The sequence below is a fragment of the Fundulus heteroclitus genome, chromosome 13 (genome assembly GCF_011125445.2).
Source record: "Fundulus heteroclitus isolate FHET01 chromosome 13, MU-UCD_Fhet_4.1, whole genome shotgun sequence".
NCBI classification, from domain to species: Eukaryota; Metazoa; Chordata; class Actinopteri; order Cyprinodontiformes; family Fundulidae; genus Fundulus; species Fundulus heteroclitus.
Genome location: NC_046373.1, coordinates 20,382,287 through 20,406,159, shown reverse-complemented (window position 1 = coordinate 20,406,159; position 23,873 = coordinate 20,382,287). Strand labels below are relative to the sequence as shown.

General features: G+C 41.8%; 1 protein-coding gene across 7 annotated transcripts in view; it reads right to left on the bottom strand.

Moving 5' to 3' along the window:
- rbms3 (RNA binding motif, single stranded interacting protein) overlaps window positions 1–23,873 on the bottom strand; it is a 434,538-nt gene that overhangs the window by 90,714 nt on the left and 319,951 nt on the right. For all 7 annotated transcript variants that reach the window (XM_036145333.1, XM_036145331.1, XM_036145337.1 and 4 more), the window contains one exon: window positions 19,252–19,331. In XM_036145333.1, coding sequence (XP_036001226.1) covers window positions 19,252–19,331 — 80 coding nt within the window. The remainder of the gene's footprint in view (window positions 1–19,251; window positions 19,332–23,873) is intronic.

Below are 23,873 nucleotides of genomic sequence, written 5' to 3'. Positions count from 1 at the left end.
AAATGATTGGGGTGCTGTCTGCTACTTGACACCGATTTCTGACCAGGGGAAAAATAGCAATTCGGTTTGTGGTTTTGTGTGGGATTTTGTTTAGCTGGTTGGCTGCCACTAGTTAGAAAAACACCTTAGACGTTTTTCTTTTTGCAGAGATTTATGCATTCTTTTTTTTTTTTGTGATGGAAGAAATATTAGGAATATTATACATGATTGAAAATGTGATTTCTATACTTTTTACTTAATCAGAAAAGTATGGCTTACATTCATATTGAGCGTCCCAAAACTCAATATTTTGTTGAACAACCTTGCACTGCAGTCACAGATCCAAGTCTTTTGCGGGCCGTCTCTACGAGCTTTGCACAATAATCATTATTCACTCTTTTTTGCAAAATTGTTAAAACTCAGTGAAGTTGCATAGGTAGCTTTTGTAAACAGAAATGTATACGTCTTGCCGCGGATTCCCAACTGGATTAACGTCTGGAGTGTTCTAATACATCCACGTGTTTTTATCTAAAACCATTCCATTTTAGCTTCAGCTGCATCTGCGGGCTTTGGTCCTCCTGAAAGGAAGTACTGCCCAAGGCTGAAGTCTTATGCAACATCTAAAAAGGTTTTCTTCTGAGATTGCCAAGAGTTTTGCCCCTTTCATCTTCCTATCAACTTCGACAAGCTTCACTGTTCCAGCTACTCTCACCGTATTTCGGACTTGAGATGGTGTGCTCGTCGTAATGGGCAGCGTTCGTTTTCCGGAAGTCACAGCATTTTTGCATGTAGGACAAAATGTTTCATTTAGGATCCAGATCCTAAATCTGGATTTGGTAACTCTGGCTCAATGCTATTCTTGCCTGGAGACTCTGAAGACTCCTGGATAGATGCCAAAACGTTGTCAGACAGAACTGAGCGAAAGTCCGGTTGCCTCCCACTTTGCTGTTGTGATGACCCGGATGAATGAGAATTGGCACAGGCTTCTGCTATACAATTACACGCGTTGCATTGGAGAACTAAGTCAACACGACGTGACGACAAAACGTGACAAATGTTACGAGGTGTGAACACTTCTGCAAGGCACTTCTCATTACTCACAATGATACTAAGCGTGAGATGGCTGTACTTAAATTATTCAAATGTTTTGTTTCCTGATTTTTGCAGTCAAGACAGCACAAAAAAAAACAAATGGCATCCCTTAAACAGATGTACACCAGCGCCAACGCTCACTGCTGTGTGACAAGCATGACAAAAAAAACTTCGATTTGCAGGAACGGTATATCTTTAGGTGCTCCTCTGCGGACCCTGCCTGTGTTGCTAACGCTTTGCCACAGCTGTGCGCGCGTTGCCACAGTTGCAGTTGGTCGGACTCTCCGGGGCCTTTAAGCGCCCTGTTTTCCCTCTATTACTCGTGCCCAGTAGGGGGACAAGCGGTTGCGGCGAGATTGCGTTGCGGCACTGCAGGGTGGTCCCCAGACACCGCGGATTCATACTTTCCACCTGACGCACGGGATGAAGAGAACAGAGAGCTGGCAATTACCAGACTCTTCTCTCTGTATATACTGCGAACCCAGCCAGCTCCGCTCCACTGTGCTTCCACTGTGAAGGCTGTCTCAGGGCCAGGCTCGAGGTAATGAAAGCAGCACTGTCCTAATGGACTGTTGAGTGCGCGTGTGCATGTGTGCGTATGAAAGGATGACAAAAAAAAAGAGCAAAGAAGAAGAAGAAAAAGAAGAAAAAACACAATGTAAGAAATCTTTCTGATAGTAAATTGGTGTACTTTGCTCCTGTTTCTGCAGTGGCAGAGAGGGAGCATCCGTGTCTGACAGCTACTGTAAATCATCTATATATGCTGAGTAAAAGCGGCAGAAATAAAGCTGTGATCCAACAGCAGTAATTTGCCATACTGTACTGCCAACAAATAAAAAAGAGAGACGGCCAGAGAGACACTGTGTCTGAGACATTAAGTCACTGAGAACCAGGTGTGTTTCCATCGTGCTCAAGCTCCACTTAACTAAAATGATTTTCTTTTTGAAAAATCAAAAAAAAAAAAAAAAGGGCTGAGATGACAAGCAGATGGCTAATTTGTAAATCACCGCAGTGCAGTGCCTTGCAAAAGTATTCCTACACCCATTTTCCCACATTACAATCTGTAATTTTAATGCATTTAACTGGAATTTTATGTTACAGCTCAAACAAAAAAAGAGAGTTATACCCAAGGTTTTTCTTAGAAAGTTTAACTCGCCTTTGAATTCAGTCTTCATTAATCCTACACCTGTAAACAAGATCCAGTCACCCAGCTGCTTTTAGAAGTTAAAAATTTAGTACATAGAGCCCACCTGCGTAATTTACTCCCAGTGTAAATGCGGCTGTTCTGTGAAGGCTTCAGAGATTTGTTATAGAAGATCAGTGGACAAACAGCTGCATAAAGAACAAGGAACTCGGCGGGAAAATCAGGGATGAAGGAGGGGAGAACATTAAAACGGAATTATGTTACAAAACAACGTCCCAGAGTTTAAATATATTCTTTAATCCATCACCCAAAAATGGAAAGAGTATGGCCCACCTGCCAACCCATCGCTATCCGTATAAGCAATCAGGCTGGGGAAAAAGCGCATTTGTCAGAGAAGCCGCCAAGAATCCTAAGGCAAAGGTTGGAGGAGCTTCAGAGATCCACAGCTCAGGTGGAAAGATTAATTAACAGCACATCTTAAGTTATGAACTTGGAGGTCCACCTCCCAGCAGCACGGCAATCTGAACACACAGCCTGAGCCACAGTGGCATGGTTCAGCTCAAAGCACATCCATTTATTCAAATGGTCAAATCAAAGTCCAAATCTGAATCCGCCAGATAAATCTTTGGCGAGAGTTGAAAAGAGCTGTTCACCAAGACCTTCCTTCCAGTCTGACCTATCTTGAACTTGCAAAGAAGAATGGACAAAAATTCTGATTATGTCTAAAGTTGGTTAGAGACACCAGAGAAAGCCTTGCAGGTGGGGCCGGAGCAACAGTGGGTTCTTCAAAGTATTGACTCAGTGGGGCTGAATTACCACTTCACAGTTCAATGTTTAAACATTTATGACAACCGTGTTGACTTTTCTTTTCAATTCACAGTGTCACTTTGTCTTGGTCTGTCACATAAAACGCCCAAGAGGACACATTGAAAGTTGTTCTTGTAACGAGACGAAATGCTAAAAAAAAAAATATTCAGGGGAGCAAATACTTTAGCAAAGTACTGCGGGTTTCTCTTAATGAATATTCTAACGCTGCTGCTGCGGCCGCATTCTTTCATGCCTGCTAACCTGCTGACAGGCTCTCTGGGTAAATGTGTGGGTGTCTGCTCCTCGAAGGTCTGGTGACACAACAGAAATAACTCGGTTGACCACAGTGACCTCGGCTTGTTCTCACATTGCCTGCGTCCTGTTCTAATGGAGGCTCCGGCTCTATTTTGGGGGCATCAGCTAGATTTATCTCACTGCCCTCTGTGTCCTGAGCGGTGACAGTGACGTGGAAGGGTGTAACTGATGCCTGCTGTTTTTTTTTTTCTCTCTCCTCCCCGCTTCCCTGACGCAAGCACACACACACACACACAGGATACAATAAGTCAATTCTGAGCAGTCAGACGACCTGGCTCCCACTTGCTTTCTCAGTTTTTGTTTTTGTTTTTAATCTATTCTAAAACTGGGCTAAAAATATACTTCAATTAAAAATAGAATGCTGTGATGCGCTTTGTTATAATCTAACCTGATTGTCTTATCGCTTATACGAAAAGATGAGAAGAGGAAAAAAGAGCTCAGCACTAAGTCGCAGAAAGCAACCCTGCTGAATTGCTTGCATACCGCAGAGACCTTGGAGCCTGATTATCCTCCTCAGCAAACTTAATCTTCATTCAGGAGGACGGGCGGGCTGTCCGGAGGGCTATGAGCTCAATGACCTACAGTATCTGCTGAGAGGCTGCGTATTATTCTTTGGATAAAAAAAAAATGCATTGCCTGGGGTCCAGCATTAGATTAAGTTGACTGATAGCTTAAAACTTCAAGTCTACAGATCTGGGAGGATAGCATACATACACATGCCAAGACCTTATTCTTGAAGGAGTGGTGCTAGCAATAAGGGAAAAATAATGAAATACTTTTGTTTAGGTTAATAAACTCTGCCTTGACAAGTAGCCAAGATACACGTTCAAGTAGTGAAGTGCCGATCAGGAGGTCAAGGCCTAAAACTGACCAATTGTCCCCTGGTCCGGGAGACCTCTAAAAAACAGAAAATTCATACAGAGGCAACTGTACTTTGAAGATAAAAGATAAAACAACTTCCTAATGTTTTAAAGGGGTTATCGTACAGTGCATGTAGATACCCTACTCATGGATTTCATCTTTACTTGGAGTTAAGAGTCTTACAGAGAATAACACAAGCTTTTCCTGAAAGACAAACACATTCCTATGAACCATATTTCCACCTCAGGGTTATTTCTCTCCTTCCTGTACGCAAATTACTGCACCTCTGCGGACCAGCCTGTTAAACTTCTGAAGTTTGCAGACAACGCAGTCATCGGTCTGATCCAGGACCCTGACGAGTCCACATATAGAAAGCACACGAATCAGCTTAGCCAAAATTTGTGCACAAAAACGAAGAATTTAACTCAGGTTCCATTTTGTTCTCAATGAACACCTTTTAAATATCGTCACCTTCATCAAATAAAGGCCCAGGTCCGTTTTTCAGTTTTTTTCCAGAAAACACACAAAATAATACTGCAATAGGTTTTTAACTTGATCTAGGCAAAAATATCCTTTTTTGGCAAGAAAATGACTTGGGGCATGATTTTATAAAGGTGACAATATAGAGGACGGGAAATAAAAATGTTTTGCTTGTATATAGTATGTTATATACAGTGCTTTTACAAAAGAGGGAGACATAGTTGAATTAGTGCAAATATGCATGATAATTAACCTGGGTGCTGACAACTGTTCATCAGAGTGACCTGAAGGTAAAAGTCCAAATGGTTTGTGTCCGGGATGCATGCGTCTGCAGAGCTGTCTTTTTCCTCCTGTAGACTCCGATGTTTTCCAGACCATTCCAAACTGTTGCGAGGCTGTAAGCTGTTTATTTTTTTAGCTTTTCTATGTAGCCTGTCTTAGCTGCCCTTTAACCCCTTGGTCAGTTTTTTTTCCGGGCTTGCCTTTATGGGGCATCCTCTTCCTAATCTACAGATTATTATTCTCTATTGTATCCGGCTCTTCTTCTTCAGGAAACTGAAAAGGACTGGTCATGCCACTAAGCTGTTAAAGAACTTCTATAGAGCTACCTTAGAGAGTGAGTTATGTATCAGCATAACTGTGTGGTATGGGAGCTGCACAATCCAGGAGAGGAAGGACCTAGCATGGGTGGTGAGAACAGCGCAGAGGATTGTGGGATGCCGTCTGCAGGACTTGGACTCAACTTATGCAGAATGAGTCCAAAGAAAGGCCAGACGCATCTCCACTTTTCATCTTTTGAACACTATAATGAGAAAAAAACACTTCAACCCTTGTTCATTGCCTGTTTGATTGTTTGTCTTTATTATGCGCACTCTTAGCCGAAGAGGCTAAGAGTAAAAGTAAGACATTTCACCACAGTAACACGTGGTCAAAATAAAGAATCTTTCAATCTTTATTTCTTTGCCAACAGTGGTCTATTAGTTCTTTACATAATTTTTTCAAATCACTCTTTTTTTAAACCAGATTTTTAGCTACTAGCGAAAGTCACTTATGAAACAAAGAAAACTGACAACTTTTCAAATAGCAAAGGGGCAAAATTACCACATTCTCAAAAACAGGCTGAGAAATTTCTTTTTTGGAAAGATTGACATTAAAGGTCACACTTTTAATGAGCCAGAGCTACATTTCCACCAGTAATCTTCTGTAAAAAAAGATTTATAATAAGACAAGGCAAAAATGTAACTATTTGGTCACAATGAGAAGAAGCATATATGGAAGAGCCAAAGAGAGATCTTTAAGCTCAACACCTTGTACCGTCAAGCATGGTGGTGGCAGCATAAGGCTGGGGGGCTGTTTTCTGGCCAGTGGTCTGGTTTTACACAAAGTGGATGGACTAATGGAGGATGACTATCTGACAGTTCTTCATCTTAAATCAACTGCTCCTAGGGCAAAAGCTCAGCAACACAATGATCCCAGTTGCACTTCAAATCTAGTTCTGGAATAGATAAAGCAGACTAACAGAAAGCTTCTGAAATGCATCTGGCAAGAGAGGCTAGTAAGCTGCTGTACTGCAAACTAAAATACGTTAAATCTTCTACTTTTAATAAAATAATGCTAAAAATTAAGTGTTTGTATTCCTACGCTGGTGATCCTTTAGATATATTAGACAGACTGTCATTCCAACCTATGTGCTGCTCTACTGGAGCAAGGATTGGGTCTATGGGGATACAAGACAAAGGTTGAACTATGTACCTAAAATAACAAGACTTTTTATAGAGTCAAAGTAAGGCTTTTAATCCTAAGAACATTGTACAAATTGTCAAACATGCTGGTAGCAGCACCGTCCTGTGGGACCGTTTTGCTGCCAATGGTACTGGTGTATTGGACTGGATGAAGCAAACAAAGATTTAGCTTCTGGAATGACAACTATACCAATGATTGGTTGACCAGCACCCAGCTCAAACAGCAGAGCTCAATGGAAAAGTTAAACATTTCCAGGATTAAAACGTAGACAAGTCTGCCGTTATAGCGCACATTTAAGAACCTTATATCTACTATGAACAAGTAATGCCCAAAGTGACAAATCCAGATTGCTGGTTCTACCCCTGCCCTTTTAACAGCAATATAAACCAGCTCACTCTGCAATGAAGCCACATAATAAGATCAAATTCTTGGAATCTTGCGGAGACAAAAAAATAAATATATTATGAACAATTTACAATGAATAATACGTTTACGACATAGCCCCAGTTGCATTCCAACAATGTTCCTTATCTGCTTTGACGAAATATGTGGAAGAAATGAAAAGCAGCACCATAAATGTCAGCAAGTTCAGAGCATAAAAGACAAACACATCGCCGAACAGCCAGAACAGCTATCAAAGAAAGACGAGAGGAACATTTTTTTTGAGATAAATAAAAGCAGCCTTTTGATGTCCGGTAACACAAATGAGCAAACGGGAGACATCTGCAGTGTGCGAAGCTTAGTTTAGGGAAGTGGGTCCGGAGAAAGAGAGGGATGAAACACAGTGGCAGCAGGACAGATACGACTGAGAGAGAGAGAGAGACGGATGAGGAAGAGGAAACGCATAAAAGCAAGGACAACAAAAAAGTGCAAGGAGAGGTGCGCGTGTGAGGTGGTGGGAGGAGGGAGAAAAGGAGGGGATCGACACGGTGAACAGCTGGGCTCATGTCACAGGGGTCAAGCTCAGGAAGCAGTCATATAGTCAATGTCATCCTTTCATCTCATCTGTTAGAGACGCGGCAGCCTAAACCGCGTTCCGTGTTTAACCTTCCAAAAGCATAGGTTGATCCAACTTTTCCTGCCTTCCTCCTCTGCGCACCACCCACATCCTCCCCCCCCCCCCTTCGCCCCCTTCCCATCTGTTCCCTTTTATCTTTCCTCACTTTTGCCCGTCAGAATTCTTCAGCTCCGTCCCTCCGTTGCATCTTTACCGCATTTTTCTCTCCTTTGTTATGTGTCTCTTTTCTCATGGCAACTGTCCTTCAGTCGGCTCGTCTTTATATTACATGCGGTTGAGTGGAGAGCAAAGTTAATCGCTGCTGTCTGAACCCCTCCAGGAGTCTGAGCTCCTCTCCTCCACCTAAACAAACTTTGAAGCCAATCAAAGGGCTTATATTATTTTCTGCAGAAGGGGAACGCAGTAGGTGAATAATTTCTGTTTCAGAGAGAGAGAGAGAAAGAGAGATAGGGAGTAACTCAGAGCAGCCCCCAACCTCCTCCCCCCCCCCCAGCTCTTCCTGTTTTTGCCGCAAACCGTTGGCTTCGCTCGTGAATGATACAGCTCAGTGGCAGAGCAAACAAAGCGTAACAAATCCAGATTATTGTCTGTAGGCAAGATAAGGTTATAATGAGAAAGTGCATCGTCGGAAATTGATCCTTTTTTTTTTCAGGAAGCTGTCTGAATTACTTAGGATGCCAATAATAACTTCCTGTGTGCTCGGTCTCTAATGGGAGGCAGGAGAAATCAGGGATTGTGGGTGGAAGGTTCATGCTATGATGACACGTTTCATTATGATGCAATGTCGCGATGAGTGCATTTTAAAAGGGTGCTTTGCACAATATTATTTACAGTGCCAGCCATAGGTTTATATAAACTCATATAGGCATAAATCTCATCTGGATTCTGTGCTCCGTGTTATTTATCTGAACTGCTACTGACATTTTAAAACTTTGAAGTGGATTGACTAATTTATCTGGCTCTCCAGTCCACACATGTTGCTTTCGGATGGAAGGAAACTGGCCAGAACCTACAGGAAGAACCCAAAAGCAACAAGACTTTCACCCTGCCATAGACTGAAATAGTGCTGACCAAAAAAAACAAACAAACAAACAAACAAAAAGACAGACCAATGCACTAAAGATCAACTCTTTCAATCCCGCCTGAAATTAGCAGCATCTCATATGGCCAAACCAAATGCCTGCTGGAAGAACATTTATCATCAGAAGACACAAAGACAGAGCTATTTAGCCCCAGTGACATAATCAATATTTGGCGGTGTCAAGGTGAGACTTTCCAACCTAAGAACTCAATGCCAACTGCGGTGGCGGACTGATTATCATCATTAGTCGGTTGTGGCAGATGAGCCTGGTTCTACTTGGAGGCTTCTTCCTGTTAAAGTGGAGTTTTCCTCTCCTCTGTCGCTATATGCATACTCCGTATGAGGAACTGCTGTAAATTCAACGATGCAGTGTCAGGGGGAGTAAATGCTGTCCATTCAACGACTCGATGCAATCAGCTGGATCTCCTTAGAAAACTTTTGACCAATTTGCATGGTTTTCATGAATTGACTCTATAAAGCACCCTGAGATGAGATCTGTTGTAAATTGGCACTATATAAACGAACTGATTTGATTTGATTATGCTGTTAGGCCATCGTGCTGTCAGTAGCACTGGTGCATTGTCCAAGATGGGCGTTCACACTGAGCCTGGTTCTACTTCCTCTGTCGCTACATGCATACTTGGTATGAGGGATTGCTGCAAATTCAATGACATGGAACAACAAGGAAGGAGGACAACATCAACATTCTTAGACTTCACTTTTTATGAACAGCTAGACCAGCAGTGGGTCATTCTGAACGGTGCATACGCAGTTTTTGGATGAGTCCCTGCTAGAAGATTAAATAAAATAGCCGACAAGCACAGGTTGGTCAAGTGAGAGCCGCCAGAAGGGACAAAGACTCCTGTTTTTCAGAAAAAGGATTGAGACCTGGGCACATATGAACATTGCAACAGACTGATGATCCCAAACACACGTCGAAAATTGATTTAGAAAAGCGAACATGGGTCTGTACCCCAATACCTACCAATTTAAATAACCTCCATTAATTCTCATGAGGCAAGTGGCCAAAATATTCGGCCTGAAGAATGCTGGAAGCCGGTCAATGGTTATAAAATGTAAGCAGTTGGGGCTCAACTTGATTGAAGATGCGTGTTGTATCTTGAAAATATTAATATGACTGCATGTAAACTTCTGATCAGCACCGTCTCTATGGCAGGGAATATTGAAAAGCTGCCTTAGCGCCACCGACAATTAAAAGCCGAGACACAGACGTCCTCTGGAAGCAGTGAGCAGTGATAGAACATATCAATACATGATGCATTTGACCTTTTACTTCCTAATAGAAGGAACATCCTAGAAATACACCTCACGTATATGTTACACACGGATACATGGGAACAACAGGATTTTGAACACTCGCACAGGCAGCCCTGTCTGAGCAGGACCCGGCAGCCAAATCACCAACCTACTTGGCTGCACGTTAAATCTACACGCCATAGGGGGAAAAGAAACGGGCCCACCGACAGGCCGGTTATTAGCCAGGGGATTGTGGGAGGGATGGCAGACATTAGCATGGATTACTCGAGTATGACTGACAGTTTCAGAGGGGCTTTTTGGGACTTACCAAGTGATTTGGGACCGGTCTTATTTCAGCAAGGGACGCTTTAATATTGTGGGCTGTTGCTGCTATCTCGGCGCTGTTGCCTTGGTGAGGATGCCAGCAGGGAGGGAATCATTTTCGTCTTTCGACAACAGCAACCCCAGCAACAACCAGCCCTCCATCCTCTGGTGGCAAAGGCTCTGCGTTGTATTTTTTTGGACTCTACTGTGTCAGAAGTCGAACTGAATGAGTGCTATTGTGTCGTATGGATCTCAGGAAAAATTGGAATGATCATACTGGAAATTGAATCAGTATTTTAAACCACAGTGATGCTCATAAAGAGAATGGGATATTAGAAACGCACTGCTTAAATAAGCGTGGCTTTCTTTTTAATTATGAGTCGAAAAGAAGACCGACGATAGAGAGAGACATGAAAAAAAGAAATTGTAAAAACAGATAAAGTTAAAAAAAGAGCAATGACAAAGCAATGTACTGAAAAAAAACAAGAGGCTTGAAAGCTTGAACATATCACATGTTTCCGCTGTGTTCCATCTCTCTGGGGGCCCGTGTGGCTCCTTCCTGATGCACTTTTTATTTATCGAACATTCATTGGACAACTTTGGAGCCAGCTCTCAACTCGTTTGCCACATTGGCAGCAGGATTTTGGAGGCGAGCAACAGCAGCAGAAGTGAAAGGCAAGAAACAGCCGTGTTGGTGCACATTCAGCCTGGACTGAATCCTTGTTTGCACAGTTAGAACATTGAGACAAAAGCTAACTTTATTGTTGTAGTATGGGGATTCTTTTTTTTTTTTTCCTTTTGTTTCAAGGCTGCCTATATACCTCCTAGCAACAAGGCCTAGATGAAAACACACAATCATGGTGATGCACGGCACCAACAGTCCCCTAAAGGTTATCAATTTTCAGTCTTCCGCTACAAACAGAGAGCATGTTATCTACATAAGATAACTCACCTGCCATAACCAAACACAGGCTAATGTACCTCTGGTTCAAATTACATTCACCATAGGGTGTCATCCCTAAGCTGTTTTAATGCATTGTAGGACAGAGGGCTTTAATCAGCCCGGCTCTGTGGAGCCACTGGATTAAATCACTTTTTTTATCTGCACTTCCTTCGAGTTTGCCTGTGTGCACAGGGTTGCAATGTAAATCATAATGCATCCCTGTAGGGCTCACTTCAGTATAGTTTATAGCTGTAGACACGTTTCATAAATTCTATTTATTTTGTGTATCGAGTACATTCACGTTCACTTAAAACAAGGATGAATTTTTTTTTTCTCTCCCCTCCCTCCCCCTCCGCAAAATTCAAAATGGGTCATTTCTTATAAAGGAAGATCTTCGAGTGCATCTTACGACATGCACACTTATACGTTAAAGGTCCATGTAAGAAATAAAAAAAATAAAAAAAACGATGTGCATGCAGCCTTATTAGAAATGACGCACGGTGCACGAATTTCCGGGCATGTTTGATGCATGAGTTTTTATTTGTGCACGGGTGGATGCATGCTCAGGGCCGGACGCAGTGACAGGGAGAGTGGCTGCCGCATTGCACAGAATATCTAAACAGCTGTAGTGCTCCATCAGGGCTATCGATCATGTCTCTCTCTCTGAATCACAATCAGACGTGGGCAGAGCGCAGCGGCTGGCGCGAGCCTTTGTGACTGGCTTGTTGGACATTTGCTACACACCTCTCATATCAACCAGGCCTCGGCAAACAAACCTGACCTGGATAAGTGATTAGATGCGTCTTTTACGGGAGCGCACATTTTTTGTCGGCGGAGGGAAAAGATTTAATACGAGCAAGGATTCGGTTTGAGCTGTCGGCCTGTTTTCTGGAAATGTGCTGGCCGGGAATATAGAAGTTGCCTCATGTATTCATTTACGACTTAGGCTGCAGTTTTGATAGACATCTAATAGTGTCAATTTCTGTGGGAAGATTAAATATGAAAGGATTAATACACACAAATTTTGTTTGAACAAAAACATTTTCTCTAATGTATACGATGTAAAATCCCCCTGTACTTTACAATTTCTCTTTTTACAACCATAGATATTAAAGGTAAAGTGGATGATTTTTCCAGAAATATAGGTAAGATATGCCCATGTCCCTTTTTGAAAACCTGCGCATGATCAAGACCATCCTACCTGCTCTTTACGTGAAAGAATCTCCCAAATCCAATCTGGTCTTATTCCTTTCTTCTGAGGCCTTCTTCTCATAAACGTGTTTATGAGAAGAAGAAATGTGACAGTTTACTTCTTGCAACGCTATACGGTGAGAGCAGCGGGGCTACAATCAATTGCTGCAACCGAAGCTAACTGGAAACTAGCAAGGGCAGAGCATACACATCAAGTGAGCGTCATAAGGATTGGCATGTGGGAGAACCAATAGATGAGAGGATCCGTCTTGAACCGAAGCCGAAAAAAGATTGTCCGCTACAGCTTTAATGTATTGCATTGAGAATGTATTTATTACGCCATCACAGAGTTGCAAATATATGTGAAATGCAGCAAAAAGGAGACATATGTTTTACAATTGTTTTACTAAATAAAGATCAGGAAGGTTCTGCTTACATTTGCATTAAGTTCCCTTTACTCTAAAGCCTCAAGTTGGTTGAACTATGATAAAGAGGTAACCAAATGCATAAAAAGCCAACCGATGTGTCATTGGCACATCAGTTGGCACAGGACAGGTCTATTTAAGTGTAAATAGGCCTGTGCTTTGTCCTCGGAGTCTTGTTAGAGAACATTAACATGGCCATTGTGAGATCCAAACACTAGACAGGCCAGGAATAAAACTATACTGAGGTATAAAGCAAAATTAGGCTAACGAGAGCACAAGCACTGGACATCCCAAAGAGCAGGGTAAGAAAATATAAGTCATAATAAATGGGATGAGTATGGAATAACAAACCAACCAAAACATGGTCGTCTATCTAAACCTACAGGCTAGTTAAAGATATATTACATCAGAGAAGTCGTCAAGAGGCCCAGAGTGACAGTGTAGAAGCTGAGGAGATCCAAAGATCAAGTGGAGCAATTTCTTGATAGGACAACTATTAGTTATACACTCACTTATAAAAGAGTGAGTGTCTAGCAGGAAATCTGGGATTGCAGTAAAATGTATTTTTACAGGGTATTTAAATCAGGGGGCTAAATAGAAATGCACACCACATGTTTGAGATTTTTATTTGTTAAAAACTCATGTTTGCCTTTTCTTTCCACTTTACGTTCATCCACTTTGCCGTGTTGGTCTTAATCGAGTCGATTTTAAAAACATGTTTCCCAGCAAATGTATATGTATGCTTTGCAAGTTTTCAAACAGGCACAATGGTTTTGTTTAATCCATTAAGTCAGGGTTTTCTTTGCTTATACTTTAATCTTTCTGCTGTTGTTGAGCATATGTTTCACAGCAAAAACTCTGATAAGAAATAAACGCTTTCTTGCTCACCGGCTTTTCCGAGGGGGGAAGGAGTTTGAAATGTGCAGCTTTACAGGGCAAACAGGAGTGGATCAAAATGAGACTTCTGTATTACCAATTATACTTTCCAAATAGAGGAAATTAGAACTAAAGGCCTGCCTCTAATTGAAGACCACTTCAAACACAATCCTAAATTAAAGCAAATACAGGCGCTGCTCGCCATTGGAGAAAATATCTGTCCAGACAAACGCATAAAATTTCATTAAAAACTTAACACTAAGAGAATGGAGGCTGTTAAGTATCATTAGCTGCCATCTGCGATTGTGTCTCTACGCTGTAATTCAGCTCAGTATCTCATGTAATCACAAGGAAGTTGGATGTTGTAGCATAAAATTTCAATAGGAAATGCATGGGCGTTTTTTTTTGTGTCGCTATTAGCAGCCATCTGCTTGCATCACGGCGATGCTCTGCTCTAAATGTTCCTGCTCCCTGCGCCGATTCGTTATCTGTAACTCAGAGTTTACTTCCTGCCGATACGGCAACTTCCTTTTCATTTGTTTTTTCCCATGCTCGGTTGAATTTAACGGATGACCTGGCACTTGACACCCAGGTATTCACTTCCTACTACGGGAGAGCAAGGTTTTTGGCTCAATATCCCACTGTCGCCACTGGACACACCTGAATAGAAGAAAGCAACAATGTCCTTTGGCAATTATAGGGCGAGACTGACACTCCTGCGCGTCTACGTGCGGTCAGGTTGGGATTACGTGGAGAAGCTACGAATACAGAGAAGAGTTGTATACAGTGTCTTACAAAAAGCATTGTTGCACTGCAGCTAAAATGTTCAATTTAGGGAAATCTGGTATATTACTGAGAAGTGGAAGCAAAATTATAGTTGTTATTATTATAAGAAAACTCAAACTGTGGAGAGCTTTTGCATCGACTACCTCAGAGTCAGTGGTTCATTATACTATTAATTATATAGGGAATTATAACTCCTACTCTTTTTGAGTGACCCAGCTTTGCAATGTTAGGAACTGAACTTTTTTCCCCTCATTCTGCTTTGCAGAATAGTTCATACTCAGTCTGATTGCATGTGCACATATATCTGCCAAAGACTGCATTCATACTTGGCCTTCGACTGGGCCATTCTATTGCATGGATATTATGAAACAGGGGAGTCAAACTCCAGTCCTCTGAGGCCAGTGTCTTGCACCTTTTTCTTGTGTCCTAAGACCAACACACCCGAATGAAAGAAATTAATTTCCTCCTCCTGTAGTCAAGTCCTACAGAGTTCTACTAAGGACCTAATTATTTCATTTAGGGGAGTTGACAGAGAGACACATCTAGAAATCTAGAAATTTGGAGGAAACGGGCCCTCTAGGACTGGACTTGTCACTCTGGCTGTATGTCTACAGTCATTCTTCTGGGAAGTGAACCTCAACTCAACTTGCCATGATTTCCCTGTTTATAGCTACATCCATCAACACCAATGAGCTTCCCTTTCCCTGCTGGACAAAAGCTTCCCTACAGCATAATGCTGCCACCACCATGGTTCCAATGGGGGGCAGAGTGTTCTCAGGGGGATTTGACTCACCAGTTTTTCTCACAGTCATAATGTTTTATATGCAAAAAGATTGCATTTTGATCTAGTTGGCCAGAGCGTCTTCTTCCTCGTGAGTGCTACTGCCCCCCTGCATAAAAAGGAGCAAACAGGGCTTCTTCTGGATTTCTTTCAACAGACCTCTGAGCCCTTCACTGACCAGCTCCATAAGCTCCGTCTTATCCCTCAGAACTGCTGCATCGTCATCCTCCAATATGTTGTTTAAGGTCATCAAGGCAAAGTCTGCATGTTGTGCCATATAGCAAAAAAAAAAAAAAAAAAAAAAAAAACCTGGAGTAGGCTAATCCTATTTGGCAATAGCACCAAACTATAGAATGCTCTCCTTTTCTCTCTTTGCTGCTTAAATTCTGTTGATTAATTTAAAAAGCGGCCTTAAATTTTAAACAGGCTTTTTACATTAAAGATGAAGAAGATTTTAAGGCTGTCTCTTTAATTGAAATGAAATGAAATGAAATGAAATTTATTCGAACATGATACAAATATAAAAATAAAATAGTGCACAGTAACAAGAAGTGCATAAGAAAGAAGAGAAAATACAGATTTTTTTTGTTTCAGTTAACATATCATGCTCAAAATGGGGTAGGAAGAAGTGAGAACTTATAAACTCCTACCCCTACCCTTATGCTAATTGCAGCATTGTGGTTATTATTTTGTATTTGATTATTACTGTTTTTTTATTTTTCATATTGACATTTTATTTATTTTTTACTAAGTAAAGCTTTCTATAATTGTATCTGTAGTAAGTGCTATATATTGTATTCATAAAAAGATTGTGTGTTGATAAGATTAAATTAAACACTCTTTACTAACAAGATAAGTTTTGCATTTTGCACTGGATTTAATTGAGGGGTATCAAAGTAAATGGGTGAAAATATATGAATAGCACAAGTTTTAGATGATTATCTAAAACAGAATAAATTGAAAACCATGTACACTTTTCTTTCATGTCACAATGATGGGCTACTTTTCTTTGATTTATAATACAACATGAAAATAACACACATTACAGTTTTCCAAAGTACTGCTTTGGCTTGAGACGCACAAATTCATCATTTTTCAAGTAAAGGGTGATGTCACATTCACCCCAAGCTTGCCTCAGGGCTATGTTTAAACACTAAACGGTGAGAAAAATCTGTTTCTCATTAGCATCAACTTGATCATCACATTCCAGCCAGGTCAAAGTCAAGGTTTGTCAACCAGGTTTTTGCATTTCTGTAGTTAGTGTTTGCGTCTAGGCTCACTGTGTTTTGTAGTCATTGGTGTTGCGCAAGTGCACGCATACACATACAGACAATCCTGCTGTTCTGTGTGTGGTGAGAGCACTCTGAGGGGTGCTGCTGAGCTGTCAAAGCACGATGGATGAAAAACCTAGCCTGCAAAGCAAAGGGCTCGGGGGAAATCCCACCAACATCACACACACACACACACACACACACACACACACACACACACACACACACACACACACACACACACACACACACACACACACACACACACACACACACACACACACACACACACACACACACACACAAATCTTGGCATACTCTTACAGTGGACAAGAAGAAGATGTGCCTGCCTTAGCCATCAGAAATGTAAATATGCAAGATCAAATTTGGACAAAACACAAACAGGAATGCAGGTAAAATGTAGTGTTCACTTGCAAGTGTTCACTTGCATGCAACAATAGCTGTTTGCTGTGTAAGTTAGAAACGGAAAACAGCCCTTGAGTCGTCTGGAACATGTGAGTCTGAGAAAACAGGAAAGTCCTGGAATCTAAGCGGAACGGCGTGCCAGTCAACTTGGATCATATCAGAAAGACAAGAACAGCACACTTACTAAAGGCAAAGATAACCTCAGTTTATTGTACGGCAAAATTACTCAAACTTCTTGGACTTTCTCAATTTAGTCACATAACAATTTCTAACTTCAATGTATGCTCTCAGGATTTGTGATACATGTTTTATGTTAGTGATACCCTTACATAAAATTCCATAGTCATTTATATTAAAATGATCAGAAACACGGCCGAGATGCTAATGGTAACAGCGGAGGAGCTGCAGAGATCTACAGCTCAGGTGCTAAAATCAAACAGCAGGAGAATTGTGCCATCCACAATCTGGCTGTTATGGGTGAGTGACCACTGGTGAGGCAGTGTTAAAAGAAAGCCACAAGAAGCCCAATGTTCCTGACACAAGCCATCTCACACACAGAAAACATGTGGAGGTAGGTGCTCTGCTTGGATCTGAATAAAATACTACTTTTTAGTGCATGCAAAATGATGAGGGGCAGAAAGCTAATATCCTGAAAAAAAAAAAAAAACATACTCACAGCATGACGCTGGCATGGTGATGCCAGCATCATGCTGTGAGGAGGAATTTCTTTGGATGGTCCCCTGAAGAAATACAATTAAGTTTGTGATTCTACTCAACAAAATGTGGTAAAGCTGCAGGGTTGTGAGTCATTTTCGGAGGCGCTGCTTTGCCTACAGTTACTACCAAAACACAGAGTGTTTGTGTCTGTCAAATAACGGCACTGAAACAATTAAACAGCGCTGATTTCCTCCAACCTTGGCAGGCGGGTTCCATGCGGAAACGTTAGTGACATTTCTGGTGCTGATACATTTAGTTTAATTTATGAACCAGATGTTTTATAACGTGTCTGATCCTGTGCCTGCGTGTGCAGCTCTGCCCTCGGGCAGGATTTTTTTTACACGTAGCATTTCATCAGAATCGCAGATCTAAGCAATTACGGCAACTGAGATAAAAAAAAAAACTGTGCAACCCTCCACCCCCTGAAAAAGGAAAAAATAAAAGTTAAACCAGTCAAAAAAAAAACATAAAACATGTCATTTTTCTCAAATCACAACTGGCATCAAGAGGAGAAAGTAACAGCTTCCTTTAACAGGTATTTTCTCGAGGCTTTGGGGGAACACTAGATTTCATAGCCCCCCCTCGGAGATTACGGTGGCTGCAAAGCAAACCTTGTAAACGTAACCATTCCTTATTCACAGAAGGATTTCCTCGATGAAGGCGGTAAATCTCCAAGCTTGGCACAGGCCTGAACAATCCATTAACAATAATAAAGGCTGAGCAGCGGGGAGATCGACCCTTAAAGGCGAAGGTCAGCTTGATATTACGGCTTTAAAGGTTTCCTAATACGGCTAAACTTCAATATGGCTGCTCACCTCGCCTTTAATGGCTGCCGGCTATGCACCGGCTGAGCACGCGGGGACATCCTAAATCCACTTTGCTGCGATATCGCTGGAGAGTGGAGAGCAATTTCTGGGTGTGTTTCTGTGGCTTTGGTTGACGGGGTGAGGGGTAGCATAAAAACAGACACAGTTGTGAAGAAGCAAAATCTCTGGATATCGGCCTACCTGGTCAGCACATCCCAGGAAAATTTAAATACCTAACCACATGCCCTTTAAAGTCCTTAAGCAGCACTTCTCGTTTCTTCAGGCCTTACACTTCAATATCTTTACTCTCCTTCCAGCGTACCTTTTTTTGCAGCCTGCTGCAAAACCTTTCCAGGCCTGAAAAGTTGCATTGTTTCCTTAAATTCCAGTCCTTATTCGGACACCAAGAAATGTCTGTGCCAACGCACGCAGTCTTGTCCCTACAACTTTTGCTCCATTTCTTCTTGACTGCTCTCTGCAGGGTGACTCCAGAAAAGCAGAACGGCAAGGGGGAGAGGACACCGCAACAGAAAGAAGGAGCAGAAGTGAAAAGAGGCGAGAGTGCAAGCTCTTAAGTAGATTGCAAAGAACAGCGCAGAGGCATGAGTGTGAATATTAAGAGGGTTTTTTCTCCTGACCAAGAAGTTCCAGCCTGCAGCAAGTGCACCACCAGAGAGAGAGAAAGAAATGGTGACACAGAAATTGAAAGAGGCAGAGGAGAAGAGCCCCACAGAATCGCACGCCATTGAGCAAATGCCGCGATGATCAGCTTAGGTGTCAGAGCCCATTGTGTAAACCCTGCTATTTATCTGATCCACGGCGATTGAATTAAATGCGAGATTCCTTTTCCAAAAAGGGTGACATTTTTCTCCAGCGAAAGAAACGAAAAGGCTAAAGAGTTATGAAAAGCCGAGCAGAGAAAACTCACCTGGAATGCCTGGTGGGGTTTTCAGGTATTTCCCGTTGAAATGCTGTATCACAACCTCACACTTCTCCGTTGACTCCATTCTGCAACAAAAAAATAAAAACGTTAAATAAGTCTCAATTTATGCACATTTAGTAACCCTTTAAGCCTCGAGAGAGAACCGGAAATCCTTTACTCGTTAGAAACTCTAATTGACAACCACACAAGGTCGTTTAAGAGCGCTTGAGGGAAAGTGACGATATAAATGTGCACCATCCTAACACGGAATGGAAAGGTTAACAAAAAAAAACTTATCCAGTTTGCACTCGTTACCTGTTCAGAAAGACGTTAAAAACTGCTTAAGACATAAAACTTAATATCACAAACACTGCGTCAAAGGAGTCTCTGGAGAGTAGCGGCAGTGGATGTTTTTGTAATAAAAGTGGGATTTCTTTTAAAAGAAGCGATCGACTTGCCGTCGGAAGAAGTCCTCAGCCACAGATGAAACCAAACAGCAAGAATTCATTATCAGTTATTAATTGCTAATAAGTGTAAAGACTTATCAGGTAAACCAGAAAATATCCCCTGAACTTAAGCTAGATCCACCCGAGAATAAGTTGCTGTGAGTCAGACCCTCGCATGAAGAAGGTGGGCTGCTCCCTCCAAGTCGCTCCCTCCAAGTCGGGGGCCAGGTCCTGCGTCAGGTGGAGGACTAACCCTCAAAAGACAACATACCAATGGAAAAGGAATATTCATTTTGGAAAAAAAATAAAGACTACAATGACTAACCCCATGTATACCCTCCTTAATAATCAAAGCAACCAAAGCCTTCTTATTATTGCTGACCAGATTGTTTTTCGGTGTGTATTTCTTCACTTGTTTTTGATGGTTTATCTCGGGTGATGAGCTCTCAGGGTTAAGCTCCATGCATTCTCTGTCAGCTTTAAGTCGGGACTCTCTGTGGGCGTCTACAAAAGCTTAAATACTACTTCCAGTGAGAAGAAACGCGTTGTTAAAATTGAGAACATTATCTTAAACTGGACTCTGCAAGAGCCATGGAAATGTTTGCCGTTACTGGATATATCCTGACTTTTAGAACGAGACTACAAATACAGCTTCCACTGCAGGGTGGCTGCGCCCCTGCTGCATGGGGCTTCATTTACCCCTTCTGGCCAGGGAAGCCCTTTAGATTTTAGATTGGAAAATATATACTTGGAATGTGTGTCTATCTCGATTGAATTGACATGTGAGCTCCAGTTTCCTGGTCCTTTCCTGGCCTCTTTGCAATTTTCAAAGATGCCTACTGACTCAGTAATTTTGGAATCACCTTGAATCCACCGGAAAAAAGACGCGGCGCTTTTGCTCTGCAAGGACCTCTACTTGACAACCGTGTCCTCTTTGGCAGAGTAGCATCAGTCGGTTTTGTCAAAAAAAAAGGCCCGGCGGGACTATTAAGAGTCCGTCGGTCTGTCCGTCTACTGTGGAACATCCTTGTCTGCATGTGTAAGAAGTTTATAATGAAATTCAGGGCTTTAATGGAAGAGGTTGTTATGCAGCCTTTGCGCATAATCAAAACTTCAAGGCGTACAAGGACTGAAAAGGGCCATTTAAACGTCTTCGAAGATGTAAAAGAAAATGCAGAATGTCGTATGGATAAAGTGTTAAAAGGTTGAGAACACAGCAGCTCATGTATAGCGTACGGTAGAGCAGAGAGAAAAGACAGCGAGCCGTATAACTCCTCTCCATTCTTCCAGGCCCCGTGTCAAGGTCTGAGAACAAGCCACCCAAGCTGACCCGCGTGGGGGCTCTGATCTTGTATCTGTCCACAGAGTCTTGTGTCAGACAATCTTACATAGATCATATGGAATAATGCATCAAACACACACGGTTAAATGCACAGTCTGTTGCGATGCATAGATAAACAGCTGTCAGTGTTCTGTGCGGTGATGGTAAATGTCCAGTTTCAAACCCGACATGTTGTAAAGACTAGTTTTATTCCTGGCTTGGCCATGCAATGCTCGACAGATAAGACAGTTACATTCATGAAGAATATTACATTCTAGGGCCCGACGTTCACGGGTGGTGGGGGTTATGCTTAGAGCCCAACGGCGTGCAGGACGCTTGGCATGTGCCAGAGAACAGCAAGATTGGCAAATTCGCCACTGGCACCCTGCGCTCCTCGCAGTATGAAAGAAGGTTCACACTGAGCACATGTGACAGACGTGGAAGAGTCTGCAGACGGCGTGGAGAACGTTCTGCTGCCTGCAGCATCCTCCAGCATGACCGGTTTGGCAGTGGGTCAGTAATAGTGTGGGGTGGCATGTCTTTGGGGGGCTGCGCAGGCCTCCATGAGCCCGCCAGAGGTAGTCTGAATGCCATTAGGTACAGAGATGAGATCCTCAGACCCGTTGTGAGACCATATGCTGGTGTGGTTGGCCCTGGGTTCCTCCTAATGCAACACAATGCTAGACCTCATGTAGCTGGAGTGTGTCAGCAGTTCCTGTAAGACTAAGGCATTGACGCTATGGACCGGCCCGCCTGTTCTCCAGACCTGAATCCAATGGAGCAAATCTGGGACATCATGTCTTGCCCCATCCACAAACAGCACGTTGCACCACAGACTGTCCAGGAGTTGGCGGATGTGTTAGTCCAGGTCTGGGAGGAGATCACTCAGGAGATCATCCGCCACCTCATCAGGAGCATGCCCAGGCGTTGTAGGGAAGTCATACAGGCACGTAGAGACCACACATGCCTGTAGTGTATTTTTCCACTTTAATTTTGATCATTTTTGTGTGATTTTGTCACCTGCACAGTCAACTATGTAAAGAACATTCATTCAGATCTAGGATGTGTTATTTTAGAGTTCCCTTTATTTTTGAGCAGTATATATATATATATAATAGTTTTTAAACTCTAATCAATCAAATCAAAATAGCTTTTGCCTCAACATAGGCCATTACTTTATAGCACTGATGGTTTCATGGTTCATTACCTTTTGCTATTCATTCTACTTAACAGTTGGTAACTGGAGACTTTGGAGTTTAAGATTTGTTTAGGATCATTTGGGATGTTTGCTTCAAGAATTGTTCCATTATTTATACCGATTCCTTTTTTATTTCTCTGAAAAGAATGTCCCTCTTCCTCCTCCTTGCAGCACAAGTCAAAAGCTGATCAATAAATAATCAATTCACTTTCGTGTGGAACAAATGGAAACCCCACAGCGTTTTTTTCTTCAGAATCTTCGCTTACCGCTGTTTTGGTACCTCCATTTTCCTGCAAAAGTGCTAGATTAAAACAAACTTGACCTTAAAACCCTTAAAGCGGCTACAGCTTTTTTCGTTCTAAGCCAAACTAAATTTCAAGAGCTAGACATGTGTGACTATCTTTGTCATCTATAATATTCAAGGGCAAGATAGCTATTATCTCATATTTTCCAATGATGGGATGTGATTAAACTACACACGAACTAGGCCAACTATGATTTGGCAGCTTAGTAAAACATACTTGAAGGAAAAGATCTCTTGATAATCCATACATTAGCATTCACAAAAATATTTAAGCGTCTATAAAGGAATGGTGTGATTCTGAGGTAATTTGGTGCACATATTTGATTTTTAAAAGACAGTAAGTCAAAATGGTTCGTCAAGGTCATCAGACACAGAGGATGTCTGGTAGACAGCATTAGACAAAATTACCAGACCCTGACAGAGCAGGGTGTGGGTTGTATTCCATAAATCGGCTGCAGTCTTTTCTTTATTTAACTTGAGTATTGCATTTTCATCAGAATATGCTGTATTATCAATAATTGCACAATATTTTTTGCCTTTCTGATAAGTTAATTCTCTGTTGGTTTATACCTTCACTTTAAATTAGCTTGTTATTCATATAACTAATCTAGTGCGTAACTGTCTATGCTTTTTTGCCATTGTCACGCCCAAAATTTCCCCATTGTGGAACAATAAAGGCGTTTTTATTCTCTTATCTTCCTTTCTGTGTTTGAATGAGACTGTGTCAATGCCAGCCATATAGATCTCAAGCAAAATCAACTTTACTGGCGAATCCTTAAGGGGTTCCACAACCAACCATTATGGGAAGGGCCGTGTCCCGGTAATGTCAACTCTTATTTTTGCAATGCATTTCTTTGGCACACCATGTATTCATTTGGAAGGAGCACAAAAATAACCTGGACTGTATGCCAACTCTTAGAAATACCATTCATCTTTGACTCTAAGTTCTCCGATTCTTGCCCATCTCAAACGTTTAATAAAGGCGAGTGAAACCATACAAACATGAAAACAAGCTTAGGTTCAGTCCCAAAATTGCTTTCTTGCCCTGTGTATGTAGGCCATTGTGTTTATTATTTATTGGCTGGGTGGAAATACTTTTAGGAATCCAGTGACTTTCTCTAGTATTCTCCTGTGTGCAAATCCTTTCTTTAATTCTTAAAAAAGGAAGTATCCTGATAGATATCTTTTGTCAAAGAGTCAGGTTACTTGTTGCGGGTGGGAAGCTTGGGGTGTACGACACAGAAATTAGCATTCTTATGCAGATCATCTATTCAGAGGCTCCCATTGTTTTAAGAAAATAAAATATTTTTTCACAATATAACACACAGGAAGCACAATCTCCTCTTTGACCTCTACTCA